Below are 19,441 nucleotides of genomic sequence, written 5' to 3'. Positions count from 1 at the left end.
TTACAACATTTTAATTTCTTCCCTATTTATAGTGCAATAAAATAATTATAAAATTTGAATTTCACTTAATGGCCATTTGTGACCACGAAGATCTCTAAGGTAACAATTTTTGTTTCGTGAAAACGATATGCGTTTTGGGACACATTTTTCCCGATTTCGTCAGAAGCGAAAATATCTTAAAATTTAAAGGAAAACACTTTAATCGGTCAGAAGAAATGACCAAAAGACCGCGCAAGGGTTAATAAATACTTGGAAGCACTTATTTATATTTATGCAGAGAACTCTGGTAGCTTGGATCAAATATTATCGAACGATTCCACTCGATTACCCGTTCCCTGGTAAGAAACCGAAGACAAAGGATGCAAAGGCCTTCCTCATTGTTGTGCACCGTTCAGCGACCGCGTTCGAAATCGCGTCTCCGTAAGTTCAGCAACCAAACGGAATCTACAGTTACTTTCGTCCCACGCATGCTCTTCGAAAATTGCTCACGAATCGATTAAATTGTCGATGAATGTACACCGGCGTAGAATTCCTCGAGAAATTCGTTCCCTCCTATCGGCCCGAGCTATCTACTGCGTGCACGTCAATAACACGGCTAAATATCCGTGACAATGCGCACGAGATACGGCGGATATAACATCCACGAGTTTCGCATTACAGGAAGAGTCGGCTTATCCGCTCGAATCTAATTGTTGTGCCTGTTGGCCGAATGGTGGTTACCGGGTCGTTCACCACATATTCACATTCACATCCACAACGCCACTCGTCCAATCGGTAGAACCATCGACACACCGCTCTCTGTGATACCGCGTGTCCCTGTGTTCTCTCGAGTACGCAAACCTCGATTTATCGGACCCGATGCACACCTCATTGATCGCGAAAATGAACTTTTTTTTTTCATTCGAACGCATGAGATACCTGTCCATCATGGTTTTCATTTCCCTCCATTGTCCGTTGCCAATGTTCCGCACACTGTCAAACACAGGGTGTCCGATTTTAACACGTAACCGACAGACATTTTTTTTCTCTGTTCATATTTCTGCTCTTTCTTATATTTTCTAGTAAACCATGATTTCATCTCTCGTTGATGTTCGTGGATTAATGTATCAGCGGCACCAACCATAAGTAATGTGGTTTTTGCAGATTCATATTGTTATGTATCATGTACGTATATTATTATGTAAAATAAAAATCTTCCGTATTAACTGTAAGCAAGAAAAATCTATTAGGTCGGAAAGAAAGTTCTTACGATATTTGTTATTTCGATTTTATAATAAAAACCGCGAGAACTTTCTTTCCAACCTTAATACAAATGACCATCGCGCTCTCTAGTAATTTTGATCTACTCATTTTAACACATTACCGACCGGTGATTATTGCATAATTTTAAGAAATCTATGCAACATGGCTAAACACTTTTTAACGGAACCTTCAATGGAAACAGCAATTTTCATTGAGAACTAACAAGTCACCCACAATATCGTCATCTAATAGTTTAATTTAAGATTGAAATGTAAAAGAAAATTTCTATGCTTTCTTTTGGTACAACACAATTATTGAAAATCCTATTAATAGGCTTCCGGTAAGTAAAGTGTTAAGATTAGAATTAGGTGAAGATGTGTTCTGTAAAAATTTGTTTGATACGATTTGAGAATAATCATTTTTTACTACCACAGAAGCGACATTCAAAGGGTTACAGTGTTATCTCACAGAATCTACAGAATTGAAAAGAAAGAGTGGCCTACAAAGAATGTAGCACCTCTACTAGAAGTGTCGCTCGGCAGACCAGACGATGCGACAGTTACGGAGATACTCCTGTAAACTGATCGTGAATGACAGAGTTTGATTCAGAGGAAACAGAACGCACAGGCAATTACAGAGCACCGAGCAGAAACTCGCGCAAGTGTAAACGAAGTGGTAGGGGTGGGAGAAGATCCAAACAGCCGACGAACATTCTCGAGGCCCAGCGCGGCGCACCTGGAGGACTCCTCCACTTCTGATGCAATAATTTCCACGCGGCTCGGTGGTCGGCCCTTAAATTTTTCATGGCCACGACGACGAGTCTCTTCCGAGCGGCGAGCCACCAAGGAGTATGAAAAGAGCAGAAAGCTCGCACTCGCCGAGTGTCAGTTTACTCGAGGTAAGAGTGGAGTTTACTCTCGACTCGAGTCGACTCTGCTTTTTCAGCCTTTCACGTTGCTCTCTCGAGGGTTCGCGTTTTCCCGGGCGTAAGATAGAGAGGCGCGGTAAGGGCACCACGCCGCTGCACTGTGCTCTCGCAATTTATTCTACGCGAGGCCTCTCATCGAGCTTTATTGCTCGGCAATAAGGCCGCGTACGAAATCGAGCCGAGTCTGATTCGGCTAACGAATCCCGCAGGATCTTACACGGCTTGGCCCGAACTTCCTTTTCCGCGTCCGAACGCGGATACGGGAAGAATAATGAACGGAGTCCGAGGAGAAGTCGCTAATTCGCGCGACTTAAAGGGTTACGTACAGTCGATCCAAAAAGTACTTCAACACGTATTTACTTTGTATAATTACGTAATTATAAATAAACAAAACTTATCGTTCCGATAGAAAGTCAAGATTTTAATAAGTAAACTAGTTCTGAAAAAGAATTAAAATGTTCAAGCAGTTAATAAAATTTTAAAAAATATATAAAAAAAACTTTTTAATGCACTAAAAAGGAGAAAATATTTTTCCTGGTTCGCCCAAAAATTTAATATAAATTTGAACAAAATCATGACATTAGTGACTCTAAAAATAAAAGCGTGGAGCGCCCACGAAGATTACGTTATAATACAGTTTAGCACTCCACGCTTTTATTTTTATAGTCACTAATGGCATGATTTTATTTAAATTTATATTAAATTTTTGGGAGAACCAGGAAAAATATTATTCTTTCCATTTGTTCACAAGAATACAGGAATAAATTTCGCAGATCCGATCAGGGATCTGAAGAACCACTGGCACGATTGATCGGCGGACCCAAGATGAAGATCAACGCAACGAAACGTCACGATACATGGCACGATCAGACGATAGGTCTGCCACCCGTATAAAGATGGAACAGCCCCTAGGAAAGTGCAGGTGTCGCCCGCATTCGTAGCTGACGTGCCAGCCAATAGTATATGTATTAAAAGCTAGAAGGTAACAGCTGCCAATACCCGATACGAGAAGAAAACGAATCGAATCGTGACGAGTTAGCTTGAAGAATTTCATTGAGAAGGCTCGACAGTAACCAAAACATTTTGGAACCCAATATCCCCGATAGGATTAAGCACAGATTAGGAGTTGAAACAAGAAGAAATAGGAGTCACGATCCTGGTGAAAGTCTGACAAAAGCAACCACTCAAATTCACTGAAGGGACAGCAACAAAAAAACTGCGTCGAGTGTATTTAATCCTCTTCTTGGCACCGAGTACGGAGATACTGCTCGAGTGAGAAAAATACGTGATTTATCTCCGTCCTGGAGAATACCCCCACACCCTTCACTGTCGCAACTGTGTTTCGTGCCAAGACAGTGTTTCCCGACGTTCCTTGAGTGACGACGTCACTGCGACAATGTAGATACAGACCCCTGTGTATCGAGCTTTCCAATACCTATCGTCGACATCTCGACGACCATTGCCATTAACATGCATGCGAATCCCTTATAAATTGTATAGGCAAATACATCCTCCCGTATTAACTTTCTGCGAGAGGTTTACTGGCTCCAAAGGAATTTCAATGTGATGGCAAAATTCTTTAGTTGTATTGGGGTGGAACGAAAGTTCGTAGCGTTTTTAAATTCAAATTCAAAGATAAAATTAAGATATTTATTCACAGATTTAGTCAATAATATATTTTCTGTTCTATTACTTTTTGCCATTTTTGAGGTAACTTATATTGAATAAACCAATGAATAAATATCTTAATTTTATCTTTGAATTTTAATTTAAAGACTAAGTCAATAGAGAGGTCAACAAATATTAGGTTGACTCCTAAATAATGCAAAATGTGTTACGTATTTTTTGTAGGATTAAACATAGAAAACAGCAATCATTAGTCTTTTGTATACAATTCTATAGATTCTAAAAAATGAAGAGAATATACGTTCCTTTCCAGTAAGACAACATAGGCCTCGGTTTAGATGTTGTAATAATTTAAAATCGTAACGTCACACACACACAATTTGACGATTTAATAAAAATGTTCGCCTCCGTAATTCTCGGACGAAGAATCCGTCGGGCAGATTCTAAAAATACGAAACATCGGCGTATAGGGAAATCAAAGTCGTAAAAGAAGGGTAGGGAAAAAAGATAAACTCTTCGATATTCCCGGTATTACACTTGCATCACATGGCAAAGGGGCAAGAAGACCGACGTGAATTTGCTTTCTCGCGGAATCTCATTTCTTACGATCATCGGTTCCCGACCCGACTGGCCGCTGCGTCTCCGCCATTCAGAACAACTTCCCGCACGATGGTCGGTTATTACGTGAAATAGAGTGTGTTTTAAACGCGCAAACCGGTTCGGGAAACACAATCCTACGCATTCATGGAGGAAACAAGCCACAGCCGAAGCCCGTTCCACCTGAAACGGTTCTGTAAAGCCGGGCTTGCCCTAATACTACATACATAATTCCATCTTCTATCCTGACCGATCCTCTATGCCTTGGGTTCCTCATTTATCCTTCCAACCTCCATTCTTCACTGGGACCGTTTTCGGCAGAGCAAAACGACTCTGATTAAACGTAATATATTAGCTTTTCGTTGCATGTTACCGGTGTGTGTATTTTGCGGTGAAACCATTTTGCTATTATTCTTCATTTAAGTATAACGAGCTTCTATAATACACGGGAATTAGTCAAATAATATATTTGAGTAATGATTATTTAAATAATATACTTAGCTGAATATTATTTTTGTTATTCTGTGACGATGGTTTATTTGTTAAATAATTTTTCAAATACTTTCTCACTCGTAAGTACTGAAAGGTTGTTGTTTGATTTGAATGATTTAATTAATTGAAATAAAACTTTATATATATTTGGGAAAGATTGTCTTTCAGAAAGAAAACTATCGTATGTTCTGCGATGTTTTAATTGGTTTATATGCGCGAACTTAAATTTTTTCTTTTCTACGTACATATATTTATTTTGATGGTGTATATGTATAGAATTTATTTACTTTATCAATAGCTTGTAAATTAAGATAAGAATTACTTCAAAAATTCAAGATTTTACATTAGATCGTGTTTCTATCGAGTAGGCCGTAAGCTATAATTGCCAAAAAGCTATAAATGTATACAGTAAATTGTACTAAATGCATGATAAAGTATTTAAACGTTGTTCATTAGTATTCTGCCTCAGCTGGAATAACTTTTCATTCATCTCTCGGTATAAATAGATATGTACTGTGCCTTGCGGCAGGTGCACGCTCTTAATCAACCAAAAGCTCTTTCAACAACCATTTGCAGTTACAAAAATATAACAATATATCGGTTGTCGAAGGCGACTGATTGCATTGTAATTGGCTTTTAATTCGACGCTTTATCTACCAGCAGCCTATTAACTCTTTACATACGATATTCTTTAAATCTACAACGTAAAAAGATATATTGTTTATATTTCTAAATTTCCTCTTTTAGGTATTATTATAGTAAATATTATAGAGTATATAGAGCAAGGAGTTAATCGAATTTTCAATAATTGTGCTGTACCAAAAGGAAGCTTAGAAATCTTCTCTTACATAATAATATCAAACAAAATAATTAAATTACGTTATTAGAGATCGTTGGTTTACAATTGAAGTTGTAATTGTCGTTAAAGAATTCATTAGAAAGTTCTCTGCCATAAACCAAAAACAAAAACAAAAAAAAAACAAAAAACAAGTGAATGCAATTTAACACAGGAAAAACATTACGAGAATTTAGGGGCATCGATAAATTATCGTCAAGTTATTAAAATTATTAAAGAAAGGAACAACTTTTTACATATTTTCTACACTACGGTGCATAACTATAGCACCGTTTAAGTTTTTACCTGTTTCAGAAAGTGCGAGAAAATTAATTGCAAAAATTGAATGGATATGAAAAATATTAAAGTTTGAATTAATTTTTATTTAAATTCTCCTCTTGTACCACATCAATAAAAACAATCATAAACGATTCGAATACCTTGTAGTACCACCCTTTTTGTAATTAGCTTGAAAACTCTATCTGGTAGGCTATCAATAAGTTTCCGAAAAATATCTCTGCTGATTTTGTAACTAATTTCGATTATGACGTTTCTTAATTCTGAAACGTAATTTAATATTTATCTTCTACGTTATATAAAGATCCACAGTCTAACAATGGGATATTATCCAACTAACATTGAAGACGGCACACAGGCAAAGTGTTTGCAAGGAAACACAGATTCTTCCAGCCTGAAACTTAGCAAAGCAACTCCTCGATCATGGCTACTTACGTCATCCTGCGCCTTATGGCTTTTCCAGCGGAAAAACCTGTCCATCAGGAAGTCGGTAAACTTCTTCGGCGTCTGAACGATTCTAGAAATACGATGTTCCCGATCTGTTTAGCTCGGTCGATCCGGGATCGTGGTTCGCTTGGACGGATAAGCGCGGCGGTGCCGGCATTGTTCTCGACATGATCGTTTGCGGAAGGGCACAGCCTCGAGGAACTTACAAGACAACTCTCCGGGGAGTCTGGGATCTCTCAACCGCTGTTCATCTTGGTTTAATTATCGTCGAACCGGTCGTTCGATAACGTGCCGTATGCTGCCGGTTGGTAACATATCGTTTGAACGGCGGGGTGGACCGATTGATCCTAGATCGAGCAGCTTCCGCAGGTTCATCGTTTAGGCTCGCGGTCTTCAATCAAGCCGGATGATCAAAGTCGACGAGGAGTGTCCGTGGACGAGCATAACATCGCTTGAACCAGATGGCAGTCCTTCGATTCGGTCGGGTGACCGGCCGATGACAGTCATCGCGCGGATTAGCCTGTCGTCATGGTTCTCCGTCGACGAGAGCACCGGTGCCGCGCACGCATGACAGCGATGACAAACTGATCGAGGAGCAATCACTTCCACCGGCACGTGACTGGGAGAAACGCACGGCAGCGGCGACCGGGGATCGAGGAATTCACAGCGGGATCGATCACGTCGCGTTTTCCGGTGTCCCTGAGAGGTGATAGTTACCTCCCACTGTCTACGAATCAAATAGAATTCCCGCGGATCGCTGTCATGCCGGTTGCGATACGGAAGATCCAGCTGCGAACAGTCCTTGACCGTTGCGCGCGGAGGAACTATGATTTCGAGGAATATCGATAAAGAGGACGCAGAGAAGAGGGCAGAGAGCGACGGAGAAAAAGAGCTCTCGGTCGCCGGATGAATCACAGTTGAATCACGGTCGAGGTTCAAAGTGGACGGCTCGAAAGTGGACAGGAACGTGCGGCGTGATCGCGACTGGCGTGGTATTGCGGGTACTGGATGCTGATCCGCGAGGGATTCAACGTGGAGCCGTGGAGCCGGTCGCTGTTTCGTCCCTCGCTCTCTCGGCTCCCTCCTCGCCGACGTGAACAAACGAGAGGAGAAACGGGTCTCACTCTCTCCCTCTTTCTCCCTCTCGCTATGTCTCTCTCACTCTGTCCTTCTATCCCCGTGTTTCGCCTTCCCCCATGGTTTCGCGTCCGGCGAGCGCATGTGCGACTATCGATTCCGCCGGTTCTCGTAGGAACACAGGACTACAACGATGATTTTTCCTGCGCAATGCCGCGAGGAAATCGTCCGAGGTCCTGCGAGGCCTCTGACTTACGGAGACAGACTGCGGATAAGGCCACGAGGATCGCCGGCATTCAACCTCACGGCTAAGTTTCGCCCGTCAGGGGATCGCCTATTGCATATGGAATCGACGAGCGCGGCTTGCGCACCGATTTTTTGTTTACCCGCGGAATACGTAACTAGACTTTCAGATTACTTCTTCGCGGAATAATCTACAAAGTTTCGCGAATTTTCTTTGTCGCGTTGAAACGCGTTGAACGTTGCCACCCAGCTATCGCGATCCATATCCTGTCTATTCATCAAACTTCCTCCCCATGAATATCCATTTATTTCGAAATTCTACAGAATTTTAAACGAACATGGGAAACTCGTTCCAAAAATGTGTTTCAGCGATGGATGTCAGTTTTAGGACGAAAACACGAATGACCCAGTCTCTCGCTGACAAAAACCTGCATGCAAGTCGATGGTATTGATCAAACAAATAGATAGGAAACAGGCAAACATGTTTACTCTATCTTGCACATGTGCATTAACGAGATAGACGAAACAACTCCATTTTTCGATCATTCATTTGGTCCCTTTCTACGTTCATTACAAAATATCGTTACGTACACGAAAGTTCAGATTTGTTTTAGTTGGTGCAATGTTTTCAATAACAATACTCCACAGTCTTAATTAATGTCCGAAATGAAATGTATTTCATCAATGGGTGCCAGATTTTTTTTGTTAAAAAATGTCTAGTTCCCCGCTGGAAAACATGTGAAGTGGCACCTCCATTTGTACTGACCGGCTATATCTGGGTAGATATTCGGATATGCCCTTTTAGATTTGTTTTTCGTGGTGCAATGTTTTTCAGAAAACAGTAAGTACTCCACTTGTTAGTTAATGCCCTAATTTCTTGAAATTTTATATGGTTATTTTCTGCATCATATAGGAAAAATGAAATTATTTTTATGCATTGTGCTTTTGAATTTGTAAAAGATAAAACTTTTTTTTGTGTATGCTAGCAAGACTGTTATGTAAATTTCTTCGAAAAAGTTACTTTCAACTGACGTAACGAAGTAAAATTAATACGTGCATTTTGGTATTTATTGTAAAAGCTTTTAACTCGTAATATAATCGTTTTTCGTATTATGCGTGTTCACCTCGTCCGACAAATTTCTCGTCGATTACTAGTGAAATTCCATTATTATTATGCGAGAAGGGAACTAATTAAACCAACGTTAGCATAAAGTATTGGTAGCGCAACATGAATATTTACGACAGGGGCGCATGCACAAAATATTTTAATTATAATTCAGTCTGGTGGCCATTCTTCTGCCGATAACCCGCAAAATTTCCGTCGTTTCTCAACGGTAAAACATACACATACGCAAAAAAAGAACCAGATACAGTAGAATTGCTATCATGTTTTCGGTTTAACCCATAAGACCGTAGCTTGGTCCCGCTGATTAAACGAGCTTAATTAAAAGGGTGTAACGAACGGCACACCGCGACTTCTAGGCGGGCTTAATTAAAGATGCACCCACATCGATCCGACGACAATGCATCATATTTCGTTTTATTCCTCGGACGGTTTTTGTATTCTCCTCGCGGATGTGTTCCGTGATCGTAACTCCAGGCAAAAAAGTAATTAAACGTAAACTCTCGCGACGCAATAACCTCTTCCGAGAGTGAGATGCAACTTCAAACAGCGACCTGTTTTAAGTTCTCTTCAAAGAAACGCACTCATTCTATAAAAGGATCTTCCGACTCCGAGGCCGGAGCTTTCAACGATATTATTACGTATTGTTAGAAATTGCTTTACGCAAAGTCGTAGAGTCTTGTATTCGCGGGAACAATATTAAAATAATGAATTAATAAATATATATAAATATAATTATAGAATGTGTTGAATAAAAAAACGGTTTATATTATAGCGTGAAAAGCTTCTACCATAAGTTTGTAACAGTAATATAAACTGCAATGATAACAATTTATATATCGTTCGTGTAAAATATAATAATAATAATTTTACTACTTTCTATACTTTCATATAATAATTTTTCTCCTCTTTTTCAATTTTGTTTTATTTATACACCACCAGTGTGTTACCAGTCGATATCAAATAAACAGTTGCACAAAAAGCCGGAAGATTATAATCACTATAATTATTAGTCACTGTGCATGAACGATCGAAAAAGATTGAAACGATTGAAAAGCTTTTGTATAAGTCTAAAAGAAATAAAATGGAGTATATTTGAAATCTTTTTAGATAGAACTGTTGAACATCGAAGAAAAATAAATAGCAAATTGGTGCATCCTGCAAATTCATTTACTACGACGTTAATCGTATCATTTGTAACTACACGGTTACGATGAACTTTATTACAACGAATTAAACATGAATAAAACATCAAACACGACTGAGACACGCGAAAGTCCCCACGTGCTGTAATCATTGTTCAAACAGTCGCATCGAAGAAAGTTGCACAACTCGTCGCATGATAAATCGTGTCGTCTGAGGGCTGTCTTATTCCTGGTAGAGCAAATATAGAGATTTCGTAAAATGTCGTAAAATGCCACTTGATACAACTGTCAACTGACGAATATCAACAGTTTCAGGAACGGATATGAATCCTGCTTGCGCTCTGAAGATTAAATCTGGGTTTCCCCGTTGATATTACATTATTGTAATGAAACCGAACAGATACAGTAATTCTCGGGTTTTCAGTGTCATACACTCACCGAAATTTCTATAAAGTCACTGTGTTTTGTGCCCGTGCGAAATCAATAGGGGCCGGTTTATGTACTTCTTTAAGGCCTGGTTTACGTTGTATTTTTGTCCAGAAGAATTTAAAAGTTGTTGCACACGTCTTGTTGTTACTGGGAGCTCCAATTCAGCTCGAAATTGTGCTGCATTTTTCCTTTTCTTAGCTGCAGACCTCACTAATATTGAATGTTGTCTCTTTGACTATTTTTTATTACTACCTTTAAGATGATTTTTTCCCGTAATTTTCACGTAAATTGATATAATTATTAATCACAGTATATGACCGATTAGTTTTCTTAGCAATTGCGCGATTAGAGCAGCCCATATCTTTATAAGCATCGATTGATGCTTTTTCTTCACTTGTTAGTACTTTTCCTCTCGGCATTCTCATACACGTGAATCAAATTATAACAAACAGGATTTCTGTGAGTTCTGAAACTAATACTTTTAGAATATTCGCAGTTTTCCGTAGTTCCCTGCTCAGAATACAGAGAAACACGAAGTGACTTTATAGAAACTTCGCGCTTGTGTTCTGCACCACACAGAAAAAATCAAAACAAACGTAAATAGTAAACATAGCGGTCTATAGAGTACGCAGTCCCTCTATCCGAGTGTCTACAAGGCACAAGACCAGATACGATAAATCAACAAAAATTGTGATATTTTTAAAATATCTATGAAAAAGAAGATGACTTTATAGAAATTTCGGCCACTGTAGTGTCTTTTCATTTTAATTTAGAAATTAGGTAATCCTCAATAAAATTAATTCAAACCTTACTAAAGCTTTGAATGTAGATCAACAAATCAGACAATGCAGGGAACAAGTTGCTACAATTTTAACACATTACCAACCGGTGATTATTCCATAATCTTTGAAAGTTCATGGCTGAGGATTTTTTAATAGAATCCTTCCGTAGCAACAGCAATTTTAATCATAAACTAGCAACTCACCCTCAATAACATAATCCAATAATTTCCTTCGGGATTATTGTGTAAAAGAAGATTGTTAAGCTTCCGTTTGGTGCTGCACCATTATTGAAAAGCCTATTGATAGGCTACCGGTAGATAAAGTGTTAACATCCCTTAAAATGAAATTTAAACGGGCCCAAAATATGTGTTCTCTCGCCTGGACAATTTGAGTTAGAGGATCTTGTGTACAGAATGAAATTTCAATATTTTTACAACAAAATCTACGACCATACATTTATTTTATATCGGCATTACAACTCTGTGTGCTTTTACAACTTTGACAAATTAATTGAATTCTCTTTCCACACGACGGATAACGTGTTAAAAGCTGCGTAAAAATAAATCAGCTGAAAAACTGCATAAGGGTCAGTGAAGGGTACTTCAAAAATCATATGAAATGAAATAAAATGAAATATGTTTCGAAATCCGAGTAAAAATTATTTATGTAAAAACCTGTCGCGTAAAATGGGCGTATAATTGTTTAATAAGGGTACCTATCGATTGAACATCGTACTGATGTCCTTAGGAAAAAGTGAACCACCAGGTTGTTGCAAGAAAATTCAAAGAACATCTTATCAGTTTAGAATAACGTGCTCGACAGTTTGGTTTTGATGAAATATCGCAACCATCGATTTCCTTTTTAACGAGTCTGTGTGAACGGTGTGCACGGTGCTGTCTCGATGCGGCACACGAAGATAATCTGTCATCGCGGCTCGATTTTTAACTTGACTTTCACGATTCCCATGCGGAGCAACTACCGACAGAACCGGTCATCTTATTTGCAATGTGCCAACTGCGCCCGACGCGACCTTCGAAACCGAAGGCATAGTAACAACTCTGAGAGCATGGGGGTCGTGTTACCCCCCAGAGGGTATGCAACGGGGAAACAGAGGTGGGCAGGCAGCAGGACGCGTTGAACGAGGAGGAGATTCGATGCATTCGCTCAGGTGCCGCATTCGAGCTCGCTCGTGCGTTCACGTGACTACGCGAACCTGCGAACCTGGGGGTGGATACTTGTGAGCGCAACCCTCCGGCAGAAATTGCCTATGTCCAGTCCCCCGGTTCGCGGTGAAAAATTTCACTCGCCCCTGAAAGGATTCAACGCGCCGAGAAGATCCGACCGTCCCCAATGTTTCAATCGTTAACGACGACGTTTGTTTCGTCGTTGACGGTGTCGATTCTCGTTGCGCACGTCTGCGTGTTCGATAATTAACCTTTTGACTGCGAAAGGCGTGTATACTCAGAAAGTTGTCAACGCGTTGGATCAGGCCTGGGCAACAGGCCTGAAACAAAATAATAACACACGCGTATAAAAATCTAAAATACTCCCTCTGTCCCATAATAATAGCAGCATTTGATGAATTTAATTTGTCCCATAATAAAAGTACCATTTGATGAATTTAATTTGTCCCATAATAATAGTAGCATTTGATGAATTTAATTTGTCCCATAATAAAAGTACCATTTGATGAATTTAATTTGTCCCATAATAATAGTAGCATTTGATGAATTTAATTTGTCCCATAATAATAGTAGCATTTGATGAATTTAATTTGTCCCATAATACATAATAGTAGCAAAAGAAAATGAATATAGAACGCAACATTCATTATCAAAAAACTAGATTACATTAAATATTATAATAAATTGATAATATTACTCCTAATTTTTATTTTGATTGTTCAGATAGTTTCTCTGGATTTTTCAATAATTTCGTTACTGCATTTGAAACTTGTAGGTAGGATCCCTTGGCTGCGAAGCTTTGCTTTCCCTATATGCGTGAGCTTAAAATTATTGGAGCCATCGTTCTTCATTGCTTCTAGCATAACTTGCTTTTTTCATCTTACTTTTACAATGGGTTGGTATTCAAATGAAATGAAACAATTGATTTCGATCAGCGGATAAAATTAGAAAAATAGTTATAATTCGTAATAATATGGTAAACTTAAAAATTGAAATATGTGTTAAAACAAATGACAGATGTCGTGAAACATTGATTTTGATTAAAGATTTCGCTCACAGCTGCATTCGTCAATAATTCTTTAGTTTAAATATTCACTTGCTACTATTATCAGGGGATAGAGGGAGTAACACACAATGTTACTAAAATATTAACAAATTTTTGAATGATATTTTGTATTTAATATTTTGGTGTGCCCCGCCTTACATTTTATGAGAGCAGTGGTTCTGTTACGTGAAGATTTATATAATTTTTAAATATTTTTCCAAGTTATATATAATTTTTCTCACTTATTTTGAAGTCTCCGCCAAGACCCGGTCACGTGACTCGTTCCGTCTCTGTCGTGCATGTGTCACAATGTCAAGTGACTAATCCGGTACTGGCAGGGAGAGTAAATTCGTTTAAATTAATTATTAAATTAAAATGATAAGCTTTAAATATCTAGAAACGTTCTGACGCTTTCTTGTTCTTAACAATGCAATTCTTACTTTCACTGCAACAATAATTTAATTATGGATTATTTCACCCGACCACAACCATTGCCATGCAAATATCGCGTAGCAGAACGTTTGCGGCTTTAAGCTGAAGGGCGCCGCAGTCAAAGGGTTAACACGTTGACTAACGTGTTAGCTAAATTTGCTTGTGGTCTGCGAAATGTAAGAGGATACAGGAACGTTATTAACACCAGATATCCCTTAGTATATATTGCTTTGATTTTACCCAATTTTTATATATTCCATAACCTAATTTAACCTTTTTTGACTGGGACATTAAACTTGAACAAAAAATGCTGAACAAAATTTATAAATACCGAAAAGAAATCCATGAATTAAAATAATATACTGATGCTAATATTAGGATAAGATTCTAATATAATGACTAGACTGTGTGCAGATCTTTATGCAAAATAAAAAATGTTTGCGTTGTTTGCAAGATACAGGTACCAAATAAAAAATTCGTTCATCTTTTAATTATCTTATTAAGTTGAAACTAATACACTGATGTCCTTAAATCTTTTTAATATGACTACTGCTGTAAATTATGCGTAGCCATTTTTATCATAAATGCATAAAGTACGCAGTCTAATAATGATATATTAGATTCTAATCTTATATCAGAAATATAGAAATTAGAATTCTAATTTTTCGTACGTGCAGACTACGGTAATATACATCGTATTCGACATCAAAGGGATTCAAATAAATAATATATCGCCGTCTGACACTAAAAGTAATAAAACAAATAATATATTGTTATTTGACACGAAAAAAAGTTTACAAAGTGTTCAACGTACATTGATAAATTTAACGAATTGCTCGACTTGCAGGTTCGATCCAGAAATTAAAGGGTGAATCAATTCGAGAGCCTAGCGCAGATCCATTAGATGAAATATATTCATTCGGTGTGAAAATGGTGTCACCTGGAATTACGTGTGCGCCGAATTGATTAATGAAATTTTACGGTGAAACCCGGAGTGTCGGGTCAACGAAATTGTGCCAGGAAATTGGGTGAAATCGACCAAGTAACCGTTGAAGGCTGGATGAGAGATAAAAACTGATTCTCGGGCACGAGAGTCGACTCAGAAGAACGAAAAAATCTGTGGAATCGACTAGCTGAGCGAAAAAGTTCAATTTGAACAGCTTTGCGAGTCTACAAATCCGAGTTGGGAATTTGGATCCTCGATTCAATTGCCGATAAAAAGAAAATAGAATATTATTTCGAAAATAAATTAGTCATAAGTAGACAGCGGATCTTTTGCAAAATAATAGATAGAAACCAAATGGAATGTTATTTCTTTCTTTAATGATTTTAAATGAGGAGAAATCATATATTAACATCTTCAATTTTTAAAATTGTTCAACTATTTTCAATTTCATCTACTCTCAATTTAACTATAAATGCATAAAGATCTGTCTAGTCATAAGTATCCATTTTATAAGATATATGATATACATGGAATTCATGAGGAAATAAAATCGCGTACAACTGATAATGCTACTAAAATTCCCTCCTAAAATCAGGATTTGAACGGTGGAAATAATATGAAAAAATTATATTTATTTTAATATACATACCGGCGGTTTCAAATATTTCATCCATCTCAGATATCATTTTAGATACCCCGGTAATTTTTTTATAGTACGATGCCCGAGTACCCGAGTACCCGGGTACACATCACAAAGGTCTAATTGAAATCACTACCCCTGGTAGAAACATTGTGTCGGTCACATATGTCCCACGTGACAGTCAAAGTGTTAAACAGCGGACGTTCTACTCCATTTTTTGATAAAATCGAATTGCATAAAGTGCTAATGACGTTTGATAGGCTGGGGACCAGGAAGAATCTTCGTTCAAGTTGCTATCATCAAGCTGTTATCGCGTTCGGGCGAAATGGAAAGGCACGGATAATGGATCGATCAGTGTGGAACATACGAGAGCGCACGCACTTTGCTTGAACCTGGTTCTAACAAGCGTCTCTTTGGCTTCCATTATCGTCTGAATGCAGAAACGCGATCTAAAGGTACCCATTACCATGTGTACAGTGCCCTCGCAGTGTATAATCCCACTACCGACTGCGGTTCAACCCCAATTAGAGTTTCGGTAATGGAGACATTCGATTCCGTCCCCGAAAACCTAAAGTCGAACATCGGTTTCTCGACCCGCGTTAATTGCAGAGATAATTGCGAGAACAATCTAAGCCTAACGATCTTCCATGCGTTCCTTGACGAGATGCTTTCTCAATGACGGGGCCGGTCTGCGATTCGTGTTAGCGCTTTTTCTGTCGCGCGACAATCGTCCCTTTCAATCCATGTGCAATTCTTTTCTTCTACTCACTATCGTTTTCAATTCATTATGCGATCAATGCTTATCAGTAGACTGCGGATCTTTATGCTAAATAAAAATATTCTACCAGAATTGCAACAAACCGGAGTGAAATGGCAATTTATTTTCTTTCTTAATATATTTAATAGGTTGGAAACAATGTAGTAGTTTCAAATCCATCTAATGTTTTCATGTGTTTATATTTTATTTTATTATGTATTATATGTTATATGTTTATGCGTTTATACACAAACATTAGTTCTTGTCAGAGTAGGGCAATAATCAACTAATACTATTAAACTGAAATAATCATTTAGTAATTAATAATTAATCGCACAATAGTGACTGATTGATGATTAAAGATTGATGACTCATCATCAACTACTAATTCACTAATAAGCAATAGCTAACGATTACTTAGAGCTGTGAGTAACTATTTGACATTTAGTTGTCACTAACTAATCAAAAAGTTTTGACTGATGACTATTTTGCTATAACTAATATTCAAAAAGACTACTAGTCATTTTTAAATATTAGTTGATTATTACCCTACTCTGGTTCTTGTATTATAAATTTCAATCGTCATACAGTCCACGTACAATACTTTTGTTCTGCTTACTAGCTTCACAGTTTTCAATTTATTATGCAATGAATGCCCATTACCTACTTAGCAACTGCTATAGTTCATTCAATGAGTCAATGTACCAGATATAAACAATATGCACGTGGTAGTATTAGACAAATATCTGTATACAAATATTAGTTTTATGTTATAAGATTATAAGTGCATATACAATAAGTGCACAGAACAGATAAATAAAAACGGCAATACATACATAAATACTTCGACACATTGAACAGGCTATAGAATCAGTTTTAAACGGTCTAGTTAATGTTACAATTGATTTATCAAGGATTATTGTACCGTTATTGTTGAGTCTCTACTTTACGAATGGTATCACGTCGTCGTATAAATAAATGTGATTTCTTTCATATTTCCGAAAGGTAAAATACAAAAACGAAGTCACAATTACAAGAACAGTTTATCTTTAACGAATTTTCAATTTCCCTGTAAATCCTCTGTAGAACTCGTTACATTCTTACTTGCATTTGTTGACTTTGGACCGTTTTTCCGTTGATTCGTTTATTTCGAAACGTCTGCGTATGCAGCAACGCTCCGTGCTCCGCGAGACATGCAATAGAAATCCCAGAACCGCGAAGTGCCGAGTTGCGGTGGCAAATATAATTATAGACCAGTTGCCGAGGCAGCGGAATCGCCTGGAGACCAGGTCTTTGTTTTCGAAGGAGAAGTTATAAGTTTAATTCTGACTTGAAAACAAGTACACCAAGAGACACGCAGCCGCCGAGTTCGTGCACTTGACTGCAGTTTTGAATGGTGTACAGCCAGTGAACTCTGCGACGAAATCTATGATAGTCACTAGACAGCAGATTTTAAAACAGTATAAACATTAGAAGAATTTAAAACTGCTGTTGTATTATTTTCGACCGATTCAATATATTAACAACGAAAATTAATTTCTACTTCACTTTACTTTGTTGCAATTCAGGTAAAAAATTTTTATTTTGCGAAAGAAATATAATTAATGTTATTTTCCAGAAATAGTATTGATATAGATTATAATCAACCCATTTATTCATATTTTTAAATGAAACAATCTATAAAGAAATTTCAATCAAACTTTTACTGCTTTTACTCAACGTACCTACTATCTTTTTAATTTCAACAATGTTATTTAATACGAAGAAGCTAAATCGATAACAATCTTTTCCTTCTTCTACTGAACACACTCTCATTAATTTAGAATAGCTTATTTAATATGAAGAAGTGAAACCGATACCCCAAACTTTGAAACTTATAAATTAATAAAATAGTATGTTAAGTAAAAGTAAAAAATAGCTTATTTAAAATAACTTTTACTTCTTCTACTGAACATACTTTCTTCTTAATTTTAACACTATTATCCAGTATGAAGAAGTTAAAGGCAATCAAAATTCATCTAATAAATTTTGAGATATAAGATGATGATCTATCGAATGTTTCAATTAACAAAATTCAATACCAAAATACTTTTTGTTGTTAAATAAAAAGAATCCAATCACATTCGTGCTTTTAATTGGCCTTTAATAATAGTTTAATTATCTAAGTTTAAATAATTTTATAAATTACTGTAACAGTTTATTACTAAATATAATATCCAAGTGACTTTACATCAACAAACTATCACGAAACAGAAATCGGTTCCTGCATTTTAGTGGAGCTAACAGGCGCGAAGTAGCCATAAGCGGACACCGATCATTTTCTCCAACAACTTAAATTGTATACTTAAAACAACCAATCTAAGGTTATATCAAAATATAAAAAATTCCAACGGTCATGGTGAATTAATCGACATATGGCGTTCTAGATCCAAAAGAACCCTCCCCGAGCTCCATATTGCAAAGTGCAATTTAAGCCATTGATGCTCCTGGATTAATAGCGTCACGGTTCGAAAAGTCAGGAAGGGTGAACCATTCGATCCTTCGAGTTTTCGTGTATCGACGTCATCAGTCAGCCGACAAATCGACCTCCGTTCGTTGCAAAATCATGGGAAACATTTTCCATGGGAACGTTCGTGTTCCTGGTTTAGACGCGTTCGAAAATTTCCAAGACGCCCGTCATCGTCTTGTCGATTCCGTCGATGAAGAAAAATCTTCAGCGTCGGGGAAATACAGGGTGTCCCAAAACCCCTTCGACTCCGGGAAATGGGAGGTTCCTTAGGTCATTTGAAGCAACATTTTCCTTTGCACCAATGTCAGCCGGGGCTTTGTTTAGGAGTTATTAACGAAAAACACGGACCAATCAGAGCGCGATCTAGACGCGCGATGGCACGTTCAGCCCGGCGCGCCGGGAGACGAGCGTGGTGTAACGCCGCGATGCCGTAACGAACAAGACTTTCTCGAGATTATGTGAATCCTCCCCGATTTGGATGAGCTTTGGATATGTTGTCAAAACCATGATTCTGAACAACATTTCCCTTTACAGTTTTTGTCGGCCGGCTTTAGTTTACGACATACATAATTGTAAAAACTTGTAATTGTAAATCGATCGATATACTATCTTTTACCCGATTTGGATGAGCTTTGGATATGTTGTCAAGACCATGATTCTGAACA

General features: G+C 37.8%; 1 protein-coding gene across 7 annotated transcripts in view; it reads right to left on the bottom strand.

Annotated features, from left to right (window-relative positions):
- LOC143213288 (uncharacterized) overlaps positions 1–19,441 on the bottom strand; it is a 331,704-nt gene that overhangs the window by 57,964 nt on the left and 254,299 nt on the right. The window contains exon 1 of one of the 7 annotated variants that reach the window (XM_076433001.1): positions 6,453–18,104. The exons of the other annotated variants lie outside the window; for them this stretch is intronic. Coding sequence (XP_076289116.1) covers positions 6,453–6,497 — 45 coding nt within the window. The 5' untranslated portion in view covers positions 6,498–18,104. Of the gene's footprint in view, positions 1–6,452; positions 18,105–19,441 lie in introns of those variants that run through there. 7 annotated transcript variants of the gene reach the window in all.

The sequence above is a fragment of the Lasioglossum baleicum genome, chromosome 11 (genome assembly GCF_051020765.1).
Source record: "Lasioglossum baleicum chromosome 11, iyLasBale1, whole genome shotgun sequence".
In the NCBI taxonomy this organism is placed as follows: Eukaryota; Metazoa; Arthropoda; class Insecta; order Hymenoptera; family Halictidae; genus Lasioglossum; species Lasioglossum baleicum.
The sequence above is the reverse complement of the archived record's forward strand: the minus strand, read 5'-3'. Positions and strand labels throughout refer to the sequence as shown.